The sequence below is a fragment of the Podarcis raffonei genome, chromosome 2 (assembly GCF_027172205.1).
Source record: "Podarcis raffonei isolate rPodRaf1 chromosome 2, rPodRaf1.pri, whole genome shotgun sequence".
Lineage (NCBI taxonomy): Eukaryota > Metazoa > Chordata > Lepidosauria > Squamata > Lacertidae > Podarcis > Podarcis raffonei.
Window position 1 is genome coordinate 98231598 of NC_070603.1, and position 18424 is coordinate 98250021.

At 42.9% G+C, this 18424-nt stretch overlaps 2 protein-coding genes across 8 annotated transcripts in view; one reads left to right on the forward strand and one right to left on the reverse strand.

Annotated features, from left to right (window-relative positions):
- On the reverse strand, positions 1 to 15357 carry ARL6IP5 (ADP ribosylation factor like GTPase 6 interacting protein 5). The gene is made up of 4 exons (XM_053378245.1): positions 15270 to 15357; positions 12728 to 13019; positions 2214 to 2431; positions 1 to 1464 (listed from the first exon to the last, which is right to left on the reverse strand). Exons 2-4 carry the CDS (start codon positions 12901 to 12903, stop codon positions 1292 to 1294), a joined length of 567 nt encoding a protein of 188 aa, XP_053234220.1. The 5' UTR covers positions 12904 to 13019; positions 15270 to 15357; the 3' UTR covers positions 1 to 1291.
- UBA3 (ubiquitin like modifier activating enzyme 3) overlaps positions 14748 to 18424 on the forward strand; it is a 16397-nt gene continuing 12720 nt past the window's right edge. Inside the window, exons 1-2 of one of the 7 annotated variants that reach the window (XM_053378237.1) lie at positions 14748 to 14862; positions 18191 to 18311. In XM_053378237.1, the coding sequence (XP_053234212.1) occupies positions 14843 to 14862; positions 18191 to 18311 (141 nt within the window). In that variant the 5' untranslated portion in view covers positions 14748 to 14842. Of the gene's footprint in view, positions 14863 to 15071; positions 15135 to 15481; positions 15632 to 15659; positions 16805 to 18167; positions 18312 to 18424 lie in introns of those variants that run through there. The other 6 variants (XM_053378239.1, XM_053378238.1, XM_053378241.1 and 3 more) reach the window with 6 other exon arrangements.

Below are 18424 nucleotides of genomic sequence, written 5' to 3' on the forward strand. Positions count from 1 at the left end.
TACAGATCAAAACCAGTTTACTTCTCTTAAATCCTAGAATACATAGATAGAGCCATATTTCCAACAAAATACTAATCATTTTACAATTAAGGTATGGAATGAGGCATTACATCTCTTAATTTAAAAAAGGAAGAGCGGGCAGAGGACTACAATGCTAACACCAATCCAAAGAATCACATGAGAGATATTATTCTGTGGACATCTGCTGCATAAATAAACAAGTCTGATCACAGCACATAAATACACAGAAGAAAGAAAATACAGGTGTGTGATATGCAATGTTGGACTAGAATAAAGTTTTCAACCATCTTTCAAGCAAAAATTCAAGGTGCTTTAAATATGTTGTAAAAGGTTGCATGAACTGGTTTTTTTCCCCTTATAGGAAATAAAACCAGGACAGTCCCACCCTTCGTTCCAGTACAATACATTTTCAGCAAAAATTAAAGAGTCCATTTTCCAGTTCATCTGTTCTATAAAATATATCTATAAGTGTTGACTAAAGACTCTTAAAGGACTCATACTTCTATTTAATAGCAGATCAAGCCTGGCCGAGTTAAATAATTACATAATTCTATTATATAAAAGCATGTTGGATGTGGCATGCACAGAAAATCATGTTTGTATTGTTATGCAACTCCCTGCCCCCCAAATATTTTAATTCTGCATAGGTTCACTGAAGGAATGTTTGTTTGCTAGATGTTATCTATGCAGACTTGCAATTCTCATGCAGAACGAAGGTCTCCATTTGTAAATGGAGAAAGATAAGGATTTGTCCTAACAAGCTGTGCATGTTATGTGACTACATTTGAGTTCTCCACTTCTCCATTTGGAAACACAGACCACTCAAGAGGCACATTAAGATGCACTGCAAAACACTGTAAAATGGACTTTTAAGACCTCATTCATACTAATTTTGGATTTATCTCCTTGGACAGACAGGCGAGTGAAAGGGTCTGCTTGCATTTAGTGCACTTTGAATACTTTGAAAAACACTAACATAGACAAATAGTTTTAGAGAAGGCATTCCTTCAATTCCCACACTCCCCCCTCCCCCCCAAATAGTGCTATGCCCCACCAATTGGATTTGTGTGTCAGATCTCTTAGCATGTCACAGAAGGGTTACTATCACCTCCCCATGCTGGTCAGGGTGTCCTTGAATAACTTGGGGTTGTTTATTTTGCCACACTTCATCTTCGCAGTCTGCGTATTGTCACACACCCAGACTGAAAAGCGATGCTGGTCAAGCCCAACCAAGTGCCCAAAGAGCCATAAACCGCATGCGTGTTTTTTTTTACTCCTTTGCTTTAGCCAGGTAGTCAGCCAGTTTGGTGATGCCTTCTTCTTGCTGTTCAAGAAGGTCCAGCACAATGCCCATGGGAGTCTTCTTCAAGCCTATGCTTTCCATCTTGTTCTCCATTTTGTTCTTGATGTTCCGAAGCCTCAGGGAAGCATGGACAAACATCACTGGGGGGAGGGGGAGCAAAAAAGCACATTAATACCCAACAGATATTGTCTGCGTCATACCTACATTAGATGCATATTCTATCACCATCAGCTCCAAGAGTGCATTCTGTCTGCCGATAGTGCCCAGCTATAATGACTCTTTGGAAGGCTTCTGATCATAGTACAATGGCAAATAAAAACCAATGTCACTTATTATATTACTGCCCTGTGTGATCTTTATGATCAGCTGAGAAAGGCTGTCTTGGTTGGCAGCAACCAGAGGGAGGGTCTTCTTGGTGGTGGCACTTTCATTATGGAACCACCTCCCCGCTGAGCTTAGGACAACATTGATATTAATGATGTTCCAGTGCCCATTAAAAATACATTTAATGTATTTTTGGGCTGGTGCTTCATTCCAGCAGGTTTTATCATCATCATCATCATCATTATTATTATTATCACCATCATCTTCTTCATCTACTACTACTACTACTACTAATAATAATACTGCCTGGGGCTACCAGCTGTATTTTTATGCTGTATGGCAATTTTAATATTGAAGTTGCTTAAACGCTGTATGTTGCTTTGAGACTGAGGCAGTAAGCTATACAGAAATATTTCTACAAATAAAACATATGTATTGGCTTCTGATCATGATTGTAAATGAGGAAAAAAAATTCCTACCAAGGTTGGCATTTAATGTCCAGAACAGAACAAAACAAAACAGCAAAAGGAAAAGCTGCTTCAAAAATAAGCAGACTTCTACTCACAGAACAGAGGAAACGTAATTCCAAACATGAACACCATGACGCCCCCGAAAAAGGAGATCAGGAAGTAGCTCAACAAGATGATAGCGACCACGAAGGCAGCTGGATAGTGCTTCTTAAACCTGCCAATGAAGTCTTTGTTGTGCGATGCCCACACAAATGCTGTGAACACCAGGACCACCACAGCAGCACCGAGGATCATGCTCAGTGGATTCAGAAATCTGCAGAGACAAGAAGGTACAAACGCCCTCAAAGTCTTCCAAATGTTATGCAAGCATTTTATTTCAACATAAAGACATTTTGCATACATCTCCTTGTATCTACAAATCACCCTTTCTGGAGTCAAGTCTAAAAGGAATTGGGGGGGGAGGGAGTTTGGCCCATTAACAGTGGCTAAATTATTCATTTGTAAAGTACTGCAGTAGAATTGCAACACCAATATACCTGTGAAAGGATTAGACGAGGGAAAGCGATTAAACTATCTTTAAAAAAAAAAGGTATGCATTTTATTTATCCTTATACCCTGTCTTTCCTCCAGGGAACTCAAGAGGATATACAGAGGATTTTGGGCTGCCTGCTTAGCTTCAGGGAAGTTGTTGCATCACACGCCTTCAAGACCACACCAAGCAGTTATGGCTGGATGTTCATCTCAACAGACTCCCTTCTCAAAGGCTGCGCTTAACAGGGGCGGAAGCAGAAATAGTCTCCATCTTAATGGCATCCTAATAAGGAGTTTCCATTCACTTCTATGCAGGGGGAGTGAGTGCTGCATTTGGGGAAACTGCTGTAGCACTAGGAAGTTGTGCCTCTGACACAAACTCTCCTTAACTGACAGAAATCTGGGAAGAGAACCCAGGGCCTAAATACTGCATGCAAAGCAGAAAGATGTAGGTCAGCATTGTTTAGGGAAGCTTTTAATGTCTGATGTATTACGGTATTTTAATATTTTTTTGGAAGCCGCCCAGAGTGGCTGGGGAAGCTCAGCCAGATCGGCGGGGTATAAATATTATTATTATTATTATTATTATTATTATTATTATTATTATTATCATCATCATCCACACTCATCTACCCTACCAGGACTGACTTGCTAGTAAAAATAAATAAGTCCAGTTCCATACCCCCCCCCCCCAAGATATGTCCTCTGTAATAGAGGACATAGCTTAAAAACAAACCAACATCGCCTTTACCTTTCCACCCACTGCAGCATACAACATTGTATTCTATGGCAACAGTGCCAGTCCCAAACTGGCTTTATTCTCTTACAAGACATGAACCCCAGATAGGTGGGTGGTGGTGCAGTTGTCTGGTGGGGTGGCCTCAATGACATGCATCCCTCCTTGGCTCACCCCGTCACAAGGAGTCAGACAAACTACCAAGGGTCAAGACGAAGTGCAGAGAACCCACAGACCTGAATGGTACAATTCAAATAATTTCAAACTAACAGCTCGGCAGATGCCAACAAAATAAAATCAAACGGGATGCAAAGGAATTGGGGTTGGGGAAGAGGACACCCAAAGTTATCGCAGTTGAAAAAGCTGAACTGGACAAACAACCACCCTGCAGGTCTGTGACCTGGGGCTGAATCTAAGGAATTTCCCCCAATCCTTTCTGGAACAGATGTGGGTGGGTGGGGGTATGGGGAAGGCAGTTCTGCTGTGTGAGCAGAACACATTTGCCTACAACCCACAGAAGACGCTGTTTTACATATAACCCAGAACTTTTACACATGCTAGATTTCAGCCCACTGCGTTTAGTATAGATAAAAACCAGTGGATGGGCCACCGTCCTCGCTCACATGCTTTTCACAAGCACAACACCCATCACAAAGGCAAAACTAAGGCACACAGAGCTGTGGGCTCACCGTCGGTCATCTGTACATTGCACTGCCATGGATAAACTCAAATGGGTGAAGAACCCAGTCCTGGCCCAAGCCCCTGATTTGTGAATGGGTCCTTGCTGGCCTCCTCAATACGTTGCATAGCACTGCCTTGAGAAGTACATCTATGGTTTAATTCATGTCTATCAACACACAATTAACGTGTGCTAGTTTTACCATCTTTGCCAGTTTAATAAAATGGAGATGATACATCTGCTGTGAAAGAGCAGGAGACCCATCTTCCTTTCATCACAGCTTCAGGTTGGGTTGCCCACCTGCTGCTGCTGCTCACAGGAACTCACGCATGGCGTACTAAAAACAGGCCGGGTCTGCTTGCTGTTTGCAGTGTCTGAGTCACTTCTGGTCAGCCACAAGCTATATTTAGAGCAAAACTTTCTGAATGTTCTGCCTGGAAAAAGTGAACAGTAACTCAAGGCGGACATCATCACATTGGGCGTCTTACTGCCATCGGGTTTTGTACCAGAGTTTTGAGAGGTAGCCCAATTTTATAGAAGTATGAAATAAAAAAATAAAAGTTATACACATTGCACTTGGTAACAGAATTGATTCCTACAGCAGTTAGCTCAGTGGCAGAATATCTATTATGCATGCACAAGGTCCCAGGTTCAATCTCTAGGTAAGACTGGGAAATACTTCTGTCTAAACCTCTGGAGAGCTGATCAGTGATTTGACTCAGTGTAAGGCAGCTCCCCATGTGCATGTGTGTGTCAAGCTTCCAGTAGGCCTCAAGAGATGTGTAGTACAGTCTAAACTGATTGTGGACCAGGTTCCCACCTTAAAACGTGAGCTATTGTGGTTGTAGGCAAGTGATTTGCAGTCCTTGCTGCAATACACAGGCAGGCAAGCCATCATCTTTCAGACTAATTCAAAATGGTTTGGGGGAAGTGTTTAACATCAATCAACTGTCTGCCTTCTCTGGCACCCTTACTAGTATATGTGGCAGAAAACACTCAAAGCAATTTTATTCTATGCAGCTAAAAATCTCTTTGCAATGAACCAATACTCAAAGGTTCCAGTTTTCAAAGCAAATTGAATTGGCTGAAAGCTGTTGAAAACCCAAATACAGGCGAAATTAAACACAAGGAAAGTTAAAGCGGATTTCCTAAAAAGGAAAGAGTGCAAGATAATACACTGGATTTGTTATATCTTTGTTACCTAGCTGGTTTTGCGACTATAAACGTCAGATTCTGCTGCAGAACTCAATGTGCCATTTGGATCAAAATAAAGCGTCGTTAACTGAGCTTCACTTTTTTTGGCTACAGGCTTTAGGTTAGATCCAGATTCAGTTGTGCACAGAGTAGAACCAGGGAAATCAATGGGACCTAAGTTATGTCTTGTTGATTTCATGGGTTTTACTCAAGCATGAATGAGTCTGGATTGAACCCAACAGAATTTGTTGTTAATGGCCATGAATACTGCCTCCTAGAAGTGAGAGGTTAACAGGTCAAAAAGTAGACAAGGCGAGAAAAACTGATAACTGGAAGTGTTAGTCTCTGTGCCTGCTAGAATCTTTATCAAGACATATTTTTAGGCCTTTAATCTGTAACTGTGAGGAAGCTTGTTTAAAACTGTCAAAAGCAGTGGTTCAGAAGTTGCCTAGTGCAATAGCTTCTTTGCTTCTGTATCTGCATCAAATTGCAAAGCACCAAGTGGGCAACTGGCAGTAGAACACAGTTAAAAGGGGTAAAATGTTTGCCATAGTGATGCGAACAAGATGGCACATCAATCATTAAATCATAAAACCAACATTCACTGTCTACATGAGGGATAACCAACGCAGTCCCTCCAGATCGTGTTGAACTACAGCTCCCATCAGCCCCATCCAGCAAGGATAGTGATGGGGTCATGGAAGTTGCAGACCAGAAGCATCTGATGGCACCATATTGGCTACTCCTGCCCTACGTATTTGCAATGAGAAGGCACCAAGGAAAGCCACCTGTAGACACAGGCTGTAAACAGATACTGCCCTTATGAAACTGTTGAGCCCCAACATTTATGCCTGCCTACATCCTAGACTTAAACCATAGTCCAGCTAAGTTCCCCATCTTTACAAGCTTTAAAGGGGACAAGCTAAGCCCTAAGACCTCCAACACACTGCTCCCCCAAGACCCAAAGCAGAAAGCAGGAACTATCACTTTCTCTCTTCCACTACGGTTGAGCCTGCTGAACAGAGATGTATCTAGGTTACCATCTGCAATCTCATTTCAGAGGATAGTCTGAGATTAAAAAGACTGAGAACTTTCTGCATTCCCCCTTAGCTGCTGCTGCATCCTGCTTATGCAATTGTCCCAAGGCAAATTCTCTGGCCGAGCATTTCAAACACAACATGCATGAGTGTACAGAGTCCCTTCAAAAGCTTTCTCCTGCCAACATTGTATGTTACTTCAGAATCTGTCCTAACTGCTGGCTCCAAATTTATTTCTATTGAATCAACAATTATGTGGCCTTCATTTGGCAAGAATAACAGCCAACTGCTGCCTAAGAGAAGTGCACATATAATATGTTTGGAATAATTCTGAATACAAGGTAACACCCTAGAAAGTTCTTCTCTAACAGCAGGCGGTCAATGCTGATACCATCTTAGCTAAGGTGATAAGACAAGTAATCCATCATGTCTGAAGTGTGCTCTGAAGTCCTCCAAGTGGGAGTCATTAAATGCCACAGGTGGTATCAGGAGCTAGGTTAGTTATAGGATACACTCTAAATATAGCCCTCGTTAGAGAGATTTATTGAACGTATCAGACACCACCAGTATATGTGAAAGACATCTTGTAGCATGGTAGTGCGGTGGTTATTTGAGGTTGGTGTTACTCGGACAACGTACAAAAACAAACTTGGGGAGAAGGTGATTAGTTCTTATTGCCAAGGAATAGGTTTTGTAGTGGTGGCAGGAATAACCAGGAAGTGTAAAGCACTCAATATAAATAGACCACTAAATGGATGCCTTAAGGTCTCATTGAGAGATACAGGAAACAACTTTTGCCTGCTGGAAAGATGTTGCACCTAGAAGAAAGCAGGTGGGGCGAAAAATAAAGAAGTGATCTACAGGCAAACAAACAATGTACTCCTCTATACAGCCAAGCCATCAGAACATGCTTCGATTTGCTACTGGAAGATTTGCTTTCCAACCATCTGCAGCAAAGTGGAACAGACTGACTGTGGAAATCTCATTTCATACTCAAGTGTGTCTTGGTTGGATGAACTGCAAGCAGGAAGTCATTGCATTAACTCAAATGGGCAGACTAAGCAATGCTGCAGGTGCTGGGATTAAGGACAATCCCAGAAGCTGGAAGCTTCCAATGCAGTCCGAGATATCGATAAGAACAATAAAAGAAGCCACCAAACAAATACAAAGCTGTAACGGAATAGATTTAGTAATAAGGTTTCAGCTTATGTACCACCACCAGGTAAGTACTGCATACTGCATGCCTGATTATCAGATCCCTGCTTCCAGTGTGTTAGCACACTGTAGCAAGCTTGTATTCTCCAACAACTTGGCACCAATGCGTGAAATACTTGGTTTTAAGAAGCTGGGAAGGTTCATTCAGGGAAGTGATGGGAGCACAGGCTTTCATGTTCTGGGACCAGAAAGTAAGGCAAGTTCCTCCTGAATTAGGAAGAGATCTTGACTGAAAGAGATAAAATTAACAGATCTTTCATATCACTATGTTGTTCTTTTTATTTTTTTTTCTACAGCAGTACTATAGGAAAGGCTATGTTAAGTTTGGAAAGAATTGCCTTTTTGCAGAGAGATAAAAAAATACTCCTACTCAGTTGGAAGGGCACAAAGATGCATAGTGCATTACCAATGGCTGGCTGTAGAGAGTGCCAGTTAAAAGTTAAGTGATGAAATTGAAGCGGACATCTGTGACCAGGGGTGGAGGTGTAGGGGACAGAAGCGGAAAAGAGAAACCAAGAATTGTAGACTAAAGATATGCCATACAAAATCTAATTCAGCAACCTGCTTGTGTCAGGCTAAATATAATGTACTTTTTGCATATGGCCCTTGCTGGTGGAGGCTCAACTGAATGTGATCATTTAAAACAAACCTGATAATAAAGGGCACTGCAAAGCTATGAATGTAATAGAAGCAAGACAGGATCTAGAAGAGAGGCAGTGCTTGAAACATGGCTACTTAAGCTATAGAAAAACTCCAGAAGCAAAAACAAGACTTGCCACAGCATCCAATTGAGAGTTTTATTCTTCACTGCCCTTGTTTCAGCTGCATACTATAACAGACAATGCTTAGCTTTAAGTACCAATTTTAAGAACACTCCAGCCTTACTAAATTGTGACGTTGAGGACAGAAGTATCTGATAAACCTCATAACTTAATTAGTCGAACTGTAAATGTTCCTCATTGGTTGGCCTGAGTTAAATGTTCACCAGGCTTAAGACTTCATGGAAAAAGTGAGTTTTGAGGAGAGATTTGAAGGAAGAGATGCAAGTAGCATCACACAGGTGTTTGGGGAGGCAGTTCCAAGCATAAGGTGCAGCAAGAGTAGAGTACAGTGGTACCTCGGGTTAAGTACTTAATTCGTTCTGGAGGTCCGTACTTAACCTGAAACTGTTCTTAACCTGAAGCACCACTTTAGCTAATGGTGCCTCCTGCTGCTGCCGCGCTGCCGGAGCCCGATTTCTGTTCTTATCCTGAAGCAAAGTTCTTAACCTGAAGCACTATTTCTGGCTTAGTGGAGTGTGTAACCTGAAGCGTATGTAACCCGAGGCACCACTGTAATTTGAGGGAGCAGGAGACCCCCAACTGGATGGAAGTGGTGGAGCAAAGGTCAAAGAAAGAATGTAAGAGGGGAGACAAGACGGTAAGGGTTTTGAAGAGGCGGGAAGTAGCCTGCAACGGATCCAGGAGCAGAGATAAAGTCAATGTGCAGATTAGAAGAGACATCATGTGATCAGAACAAGAGGAGATTTATTTTGGCTACAGAAGACTAAGAAAGGAACACAACTTGGCAACAGACTGAACACAGAGGACAAAGGGGACAAAACAAAGCCAAGGCTACATGACTGTTCAACAGGGCAGATGATAACACAGTAAACTGATAAAAGAGTATTGATTGGAAGAAGAGTTGGGAGAGAAAACTGAGTTGGAGATGACATATGTTCAAGAAGAAACAATGGAGGGTAATGGAGTTACAGTTAAGGCACAGTACTTTCTGTGCTATATAAAATGAAAATTAGTTGCCAACACCACAGGTGGCTCTTCCTCACTCCCTGAAAGATCTTGCAGTGCATACAGCTAGCAACAACAGGAAAAGGAGGAGCCAGAAAGATTCAACTATGGAAAAGCCTTAAAACATGCAACCATATAAACCAAGATGCAAGCTCAGCAATTGTAAAATAAACAGTGCTCTGTATTAGTGCAGCTTGCAGCTAGGTTTTTTTTTAAGCTTTTAAGTAAATCTGAATGGAACAATCTTCCAAGCAAGTATGTTTTGAGTAAGACTTACATACATCAAAAATATTTTGAAAGGGAAATCTCCCCCCCCCCCTGTTCTCTACTAAGCAGACACACTGGACATGGCCTCTCTCCACCTATTCCCAATTACCACAGGTAATTAGCACAGGTGTGAGGTTGCCTATATTGGCCAACTCCATTGTGATATAGAATAATGAATATAGCAGTTCCACCTGCCAATAATGGAGATCAGATACCAGCCTAACACCTTCCATGCCCGTTGAGCAGATATTCAGCAGATGCCTTCTGTGCCAACTTTTAAATGCCTGCTGAAAACTTTTCTATTCCGCCAGGCCTATTCAGGCAATTAAAAATATTGTATTTTTCCATCTATAAGACGTCCCCATGTATAAGATGTCTCCTATTTTGGGGGACTCAGATTTAAGAAAATGGGGGGAGATGGCCCAGAGTATAAAACACCCCCTAATGTTTGACATTATTTTTTAGGGGGGGGGGACCTAGTCTTATACACGAAAAAATACGGTACATCTTTCCACAATGGTGTGTGTTAAATTGATATCTGTTTAACTTTTTTACGGTTTTATTGTATGGTTTTATGTGTTTAGTGTTGTAAAACATATTGAGATATATAGAATACAAATATTTATATAAATTATTTTCATCATGGAGGGAAAGACGTTTTTCATTATGTACAGAAAGCCATCAAAAGAAAATGGAATGGATGAGAGCCCTTAAACTTGCATCAAGAGGTCAGAGTCAGTTAAATAAGCCCAGTGCTCAATGCCATGTTCCAAACATTTGGCCACACCAATTAGCTTCCAAGCAGAATTACTTCCTTCCATTCTACAGGTTAGGCATAGGCAAACTCGGCCCACCAGATGTTTTGGGACTACAATTCCCATCATCCCCTAGCTAATAGGACCAGTGGTCAGGGATGATGGGAATTGTAGTCTCAAAACATCTGGAGGGCCGAGTTTGCCTATGCCTGCTATAGGGTCTTTCTCTAAAAAAACACAATGTCCACCTCTAGGGAATAAAGGAAAGTCCTGTTTGTTTCTGACTATCTGATGGAAGCATCAAGGAACAATTATATGCCTTGTCTCACTTTTAGCATGAAGTAAAAGACCCAGTCTGTAAAAGGATTTGCAAGTGTAACTAAGAAAGGTTGATGAATGCAGCCTAAATCTAACACCAAGCCAAAATGGCAGACAGTTTGCTTTTTTGTTCTTTCATCTTTTAGGATTCAAAGGAGACGGAAGAAGGATTTCCTGTGTGGTTTTGCTCAGAATTTTCATATATTCACAGGTTCTCTTCAAAAAGGAGGTGTTCTGAGTATCATATAAATAATTCCTTTGTGGGGGTTTTAAACGCACACACTTGTAGCTGTAAAATCTCACTGATGCTCTAAAGCAGCCTGGGCTAAAACTCCCATCATCCCCAACTACGGGCCCTGCTGGTGGGGTGAATGACAATTGTAGTCCAAAACATGTTGGGAAACACTACTCTGAGGAGAGCTTTTCTAGCAAGGGGAAATGTTAAACATGTTTAAAGTAGGCTCTATTAATGATAATAGACTTAAGAGATAGCAAGTGAGCTTAATCTCAGTTTACTCATTCTACAGCTTCTGCAGATTGAAGATTTCATTTATTTTACCTTTACCATGACAGGAATAAAAACCCCTGGTCAGTGAAAATCTGATCCCCTTAATCAGACTCTGAGGTGAATGAGTAAGGGAAGCAAGAATGGCTCTTAGGTATGCTTTTGCTTTCTAACACACAAATCATTTAACAGAAGCTTCTAGCTCTCATGAGTGCAGCAGAGGCCAAACTGATGAGTCACCAGACTGCCAAATTTTCAACCAACAATTTCAGAACTTGTCACATGAGTGAGGGGCTGACTCATGACTAGTTCCAAATGGCAAGGCCACATTAATGGTTTGGAAGCATAGGAAGTCTTCTCTTTCCATTCAAGTCTTCTGAAGAAGCCAGGAACAAACTAGTTTCTAAGGATGAAATGCCATGTGGCACAGTCCAGCAAGCATGACTCATGCGAAGAAATTGCAGTTAGTTTTGAATACCAATGCCCATCAGTTTAGGCCTAAAATACATTCTCTCTCTCTCTCTCTCTCTAAATATATATATATAGGAGAGAGAGCATGCACCAAGGTTTATCAATGTTTTCCAAAAACTAACTGTCTCGAAGAAGGGAAGCTTTTTATTGGGCCAAAATGAATAACAGTCACAGGGAATATGAGGACTGGGAGAGTATCTGAGGATTTATTCTCTAAGTTTTATTATACTATGGGGATAGGTGGGAACTATGTAAGAGCACCATTTATTTATTTAAAAAGTGAAAGAATCAGAACTAAGTTGAAAAGTACCTCACATTTAACCCAATTCACCCCCAAAGAAGCAAAAAATAAAATAAAAAAGTGCATTTCTCAAAAGGGTTAACAAGAATAGTTGCAAAATACCAATTTCCCACAAACAATGGGTCATATACAGACAGAACTGACTTCCAGAATACAACGTTACAATTGTATTCAAGGCACGGCAGGGGGGTGGCACAGAAACACCTAGATTTCTTCATGCATAGTCTTAATGAATTGCCCTGGTGATTTCATGATCCAAATCTAATAGAAGCGTAGGTTTCACTTTTGAAAACGTACGTTTAACAAGGAAGACGCCTACAGCTACATTTTGAAGGAGAGAAAGGAAATCAACTCAGGAAGTTACAGATAGCCAACGGCACTGAAGAAAGCACCTGCCCTGTATGGCTAAAACAGCAATTTCACGCAGGATTGCTCTATGCAGGACACTTTGCGATACATACAGCGGATTTGCTATCGTCTTGCTCACAGCTAAGCTACCTCCATCTTAAAACCAGAGAGCGAAGCAGTGCACATCCGGTAACGTATGTTATTTAGAAGCTTCTCCACAAATACGAATGCGATGGAAAGCAAACAAGGAGGCCCAGCACAACCCCATATACCTCTTCTCAGAAGTAAGCCCCATTAAGTTCCATGGGAATTTATTCAATTAGTATGTGCAGAGCAGCTACCCTCAGAAGAGAAAGGGAGAACGGAAGCTAAAATGCACCATTGCTCTGCTAGAGTTGCCAGCGTCAGGCCAGGAAAGGTGTGCGCCCCCGCTCCATCTTTGCCGCGGAACGCGCCCGCCCTTACCCCACTATGGAGATCACGGTAGCCGCCACCACCAGGTAGTTGGTCTGGTAATAGAGCAAATTGCTGACCACCCTGTTGTTCCATTTGGAAATGTCTTTGAAATCCGGCAGGGCGAAGCGGTCGTGGCCCGGAATGAAGTCGTCCCAGGATCTCAGCGGAGCTACTTGCACGTCCATAATGCCTCTCCCATTCGGAATCCTGCAGCAGCTGCGGCGGCGGCGCGACGTCAGCAGGGCGGCCTTAAAGAAGGGCAACGCAGCAACCAGCTGACTGGAGTTGCATTTCTGGTTGCCTGCAAAGCAGGAAGGGGGGAAAAGGCAGCCGCGGGAGGGCGGATTTTATCCTTCACAAAAATCCCACTGTTTGCAAATTAAGATGCAACATTTGCAATGTATATAGTTCACACAATAGCTCCTTTTAAAAAGCTGAGGTCAGTAGCAGTCTCGAACACCGTTGTAAGATCCTGCCAGATATCTATATATATATTGCAAGGTTGCTCAACACAGCACAGTGCTATGCATGTCTACTTGCAATTTTAATTTGTGCCTCCACTTGCTTTTCTCTCTTCCCTTACATTTCCACCCGCATTTTGTTTTTTGGAGTGTAAGCCGCCTGAGGGCTAGTTTACTGATAGGCTTTGGTAAGCGGCTCTGAGAGCATTTTTGGCTAACGGGTGGGGTATAAAGGTGCTAAATAAATTTATTTAGAGTTGCACTTTCTAGCTGCAATAACATACACACTTGCCTGAGATTATGCCCCATTTAGATCAGTGTTTCTGAATAGGACTGCACTGCCACCAGTAAATTTTCCTCAAGGTCATGTACAAAATAACTGTTTTCTCTGGAAATGAGGTCCAGGCACATATTTTTTTCTGATTTTAATCAACCTCTGCAATTAAACTAAAGAAAGCAAAAAACACGCACACATAATATGCTAAACACTAACAAAACTCTTATTAGGAAATCAATGATCTAGTTGTTGCAACGTGACAACTAAGCCCATTGCACAATTAGGGGGACGGACGATTCAACATCCTGGAGTATTTAAATATTTTCACATGTTGCATTATTGTATTGAGCATGTCCTGCTCCTCATGCTCATGCAAATACCGGGTGCCCGCCAACTAAACCATGAATTTAATTAGGAACTTGGTCCATCTAGCTCACCACTACCTGCACCAGAGGTGGAGAAGACGACTTAGTTGAAGGGATCGCCGTCTGCAGAGAATGCAAAATGGAATAATCGGGAGGGCACCAAGATGTCACGCAGTGTGACAGAAAAAGGTACCAAATTAAGAAAGCTTTTGGTTGCAAAGGGAGGGCTCAGGAGGCAGAGGCGGCCACCAACCTGGAAGGCTTTCAAAGAGGATTAGGCAGATTCATGGAGGAGAGGGCTGTCAGATACCACGACCAAGTCGTGGAGGAAGGGGCTATCCGTGGCTACTTAGCCACCATCATAAAGGATATTTATGGTGTCTTACTTTATGAACCGCCCTGAGATCTGTGGCTGGAGGGCGGTATAAAATGAGCATGTACGTAAGGAATTAAATAAAGACTATAGTTTCTCCTCCGCACCTGGGACGCAGCAGCACCAGTTGCTGGAAAACCGCATGGTTGTGTGGAGGGGTAGCAAAGGATGCTGCCCTCCCACAGACAGCTTATTCTATATATCACTTTATTTGCTCCCCTCCCCACAGGGAGCTCGAGGCGGCGTGCATGGTTCTCTTGCCCGTTTCATCCTCACAACAACCCTGTGAGGCCCTTTAGGCCGAGGGCAGGCGACAGGCCCAAGGTCACACCCGGTGGGCTGCATGGCCGAGTAGGGGAATTCGAACCCACAACCTAGTCCCGGCACTCGCTCAACCCACGGCGAAACATGAGGCTGGGCTGGGCGGTGAATTTGGCGTCTGTGTTCGCGCGTGCGCGTGTTTTTAAAAGCGACCGGCTCCAACGGAAACCGGAAGCGAGGCCTCTCTGCCTCCTCCTCCTCCCCTCAAGAGAAGCTCGAATCGCCTCCGTCAGCGAGGACGAGTGGGAGCCCGGCTCGGAACTTCCGGCCGCGGTGCATTGTGGGCGAGCCGTTGGAGGGAGAGGGCAGGAGGAGAGGCGCTCAGCTATGGCTGATGTTGAGGAGCCGTAAGTACCTGCCTCCTCCCCACCCCCACGCGCTTGGCTGCCTTCGCCGCCGCCGCTTCTTCCAGGGAGGGGGCTGGCGGGGAGCTGCGCCCCCTCAGCCTCTGCCCTGTCCCCCTCCCCCCGCGCTCAAGTCGTGGCGGGAGCGCGCGAGCCCCGAGCCTGACCCTGTCGGCGACTGACCCTTCTTTTATTCTCTCTCTCTTTTATAGGGAGAAGAAAAGAAGGAGGCTAGAGGAGCGGCGGCTAGCGGGAGAGAGGCAGAGAGAGATGGGGTCAGTGCTGGGTTTAGGGGGCAGAGGATGGAGGGGGGCCGCACATGTGGGCGAGGGGGCCACTGAATTGGGAACGTGTGGCAGGCTCCCCCCCATATATGAGAAAAACAAGTATGTGTGAATTATCAAAAGCACCTGCAGCCTGGCTCTCTAGGCGCCTAGGTTCTTCCCTCAGGTGCTAATCTTCTGCCTCAAACCAGAGGTAGTCAGTGTGGGGCTGGCCAGATGTTGCTGGGCTACAGCTCTCATTATGACTGGCCATGCTGGCTGATGCTGATGGGAGCTGATCAGCATCACACCCACTTGAGGCTGCTCATGTGGCTTCATGTTGCTCTGCATGAATAGTAGCATTGTGACTGTCTCTGCTTGCAGAAACCTAGCCTTTTCCCTGCTAGTTTTCCACATGCAGGACAGGTTTTTGTGTGTGTGCAGAGCAAGTGTTCAGTCAAGTGAGCCCACATCTGAGCAGTGAAATGAGGGCTATGCAGACTCAGCAGGTGTGGTGGAATCATATCTCTTGCGAAGACCAACTGGTCCATAATTGGAACTTGCACTAAGATGCATTTCAGTGTGGCAGATCCTTAAAGGGTCACTGCAAGTCTTAACAGGGATTAGGGTCTCTTCAAAGATCAAAGAGATCATGGGTAATGCACATTTTGATGGGAAGTGCACAAGCCGCTTGGGTAATAATGTATTGCAAATTGCTAAACTGCTTACAGTATATTGCATGAGTGAATGTTAATGGGAAATCCTTTGTAAAAATCAAGAGTTGTGCATATAAAAAGGCAAGCGAAACTAAAATATGACAGTAAGGGACGTGACTAGGAAATGATTCCATACAGTTGTTTAAAATGTAAAATTTGTAAGTTTGTAACCAGAGTTGCATAAATGAAATTACTCTACCCAGTTTTGGGGAATTTCCCCCTTCCCACCAGAGCCCCAGATGACACAGCCCGTAATATTTTGTATTCCCTGATCTTTTGGTGAGCTTTCTGGGAGAACAAGGAAAAGATCAGCTGTGCTAGAATGCCTTATCTTAAGGCAACGTTGGATGTAACCCATAACCAATGTGGTGTCCTCTGGATCTTTTGGACGACTTCTGCAGTATCTGGAGGACATCAGGTTGGCTACTGTAGGATATAATTTAATTCAAGCTTCCTCAACCTCGGCCCTCCAGATGTTTTTGGCTTACAACTCCCATGATCCCTAGCTAGCAGGACCAGTGGTCAGGGATGATGGGAATTGTAGTCTCAAAACATCTGGAGGGCTGAGGTTGAGGAAGCCTGATTTAATTCATGCTTAGTTGAAGGTAAGGCTAATTGAATTCAGTGGACTTTAATTGCAAGAAGAAAGGTGTAGGAATGGGATGCAAATATGGTTGCACTACTTAGAAACACTAGCTATATAAAACTATAAACAGTATTGTAAACTGCAGTTTTGCACAACTGGCAGTTTTGTTACCTTGCTGAGATGTGACTTCAGACTACAGGGTATCATGTTTTATTTATTTTATTATACTCTGCCCTTAAACTGGTTTTCAGAACAGGTTATAGGAAATTAAAACTGCAGTAAAGTAAATGTGCAATCCAGCCTCCCTTTTGCACCTGACAGACAGGAAGGATTAGATTTCCTCTGCCTGGCCCTACTGCTTCTGTCCACTGAAACAGCAGGCGAGTAGAAGTTCTACAGGCTGCCAGTAGTAGTAAGTAGAAAGCCCTGAAACAGCAAGGAGAAGGGACCAAGCTGGTCTGAGATCTGTTTGATACTGAGCCAACCCCACTGCTGTCACATAATGGCATCTCTGCACCCACTCCAGGATGGTGTGCATGGACAGGCCTGCTGATGTGGCAATAACTCCACTTCTCTATTAAGCCCTGCTGGGTAACAGCCATAGTTTGGATAGTGAAAAACACTAAAACATCCCAAGATCAGTATACACACAAAATTCATATCTTGCAGTGCACACCTAAACATTTAAATGGTTGAATTTTGGTATTTTAAGGAGACTCGGGGATCTGTATAATGTGAAAGTAAAATTGGACATAGAATAGAAATTGAAACTGGATGTTATGTTGTGTCAGGCAAAATTCAAACATTTGCTAGCCAATTCACTGTTAACATGTAGTACTGTAAGTGACTTGCATGTCACTTTCCCTTTCAATTGGTTAAAAAGTGAGTTTTGTGTTTAAAATGTAGATAATTGCTTGTAACAAGCTACAGGGTTCCCAGAAATGAATTGCCAATGGATGTGTATCAGTTACTCATGTTGTTTCCTCTTTTATTGTCAGAAGTACGCTTCCACATAAAAACATCCCATCAAAACATCAATTAAGTGAAACGCTTGATTTGCCTTTTGTATTCTTATCCCTTTAATCCAGGGGTGAGAATCCTGGGGCCCTGCACATGATACTGGACTCCCAACACTCCTCAACCACAACATTGGTCAGGAATGATGGGAGCCATAGTTCAGGAACTTATGGAAGGCCATAGGTTAGCCACCCTTGCATTACATCTACTGCATATTCAGTAGATTGAGGCAGAAATAGCTGTCTGGTGTTAATCATTGTTCTTTAAGAATACTAATAACACCTTATTTTTAAAAACTCTGCTTGGCATACTGGTTTTCCAAGTAAAAGAAATCTGAATATTTGGTTTGTGCATGCATATATATATTCATAACTAATCACATATAGCAATTTAATTTTAAGAGTACATATCTGTTTATTGTAAATAGATGTATTATTAATGGGTTGGATCGAAATCTAGGCATGCTTGGAGTAGACTCACTGGAAATAATGGGGCTTAAAATATGAGCAATTTAAGTCTGATTGTTTTCAGTGAGTCCTCTCTATGCATGACTTAGACACTAGACCCACTGTCTAGTAGCCAGCAGAGTCCTAAAATATTTCATTTATTTGCTCTGAACAAGATAAAATTGGTAGCACTTTGTGATATGTATAATCATACAAAAGGAAAGTCTTAAGTTTGTAGAGATTGTGTGCGTGTGTGTGTTTATCCATTGGTTTTTTGCAGCTGAATTTCTATGTTCTGTGCAGAATGGCTGTTGATGGTGGGTGTGGGGACAATGGAGACTGGGAAGGTCGCTGGAACCATGTAAAGAAGTTCCTCGAGCGATCTGGACCTTTCACACACCCTGATTTCGAGCCAGGCACTCAAGTGAGAAACAGTTATTTTAAATACAAATGTTTGTAGTATTGTGTTGCTGTTGTGAACTGTTCTTTTGTTTGCACTTCATTAATTAAAAATGAACAAGACTGCAAACTTTTGCA

Excerpts from the sequence above, each read along its gene's own strand:
- ARL6IP5 (XM_053378245.1), bottom strand. The coding sequence starts at position 12,903 with ATGGACGTGCAAGTAGCTCCGCTGAGATCCTGGGACGACTTCATTCCG. Across the intron at positions 2,432-12,727 it reads ACCGTGATCTCCATAGTGGG|ATTTCTGAATCCACTGAGCA; the intron begins GTAAGGGCGGGC and ends TTGTCTCTGCAG. Across the intron at positions 1,465-2,213 it reads AATTACGTTTCCTCTGTTCT|TGATGTTTGTCCATGCTTCC; the intron begins GTGAGTAGAAGT and ends CCCTCCCCCCAG.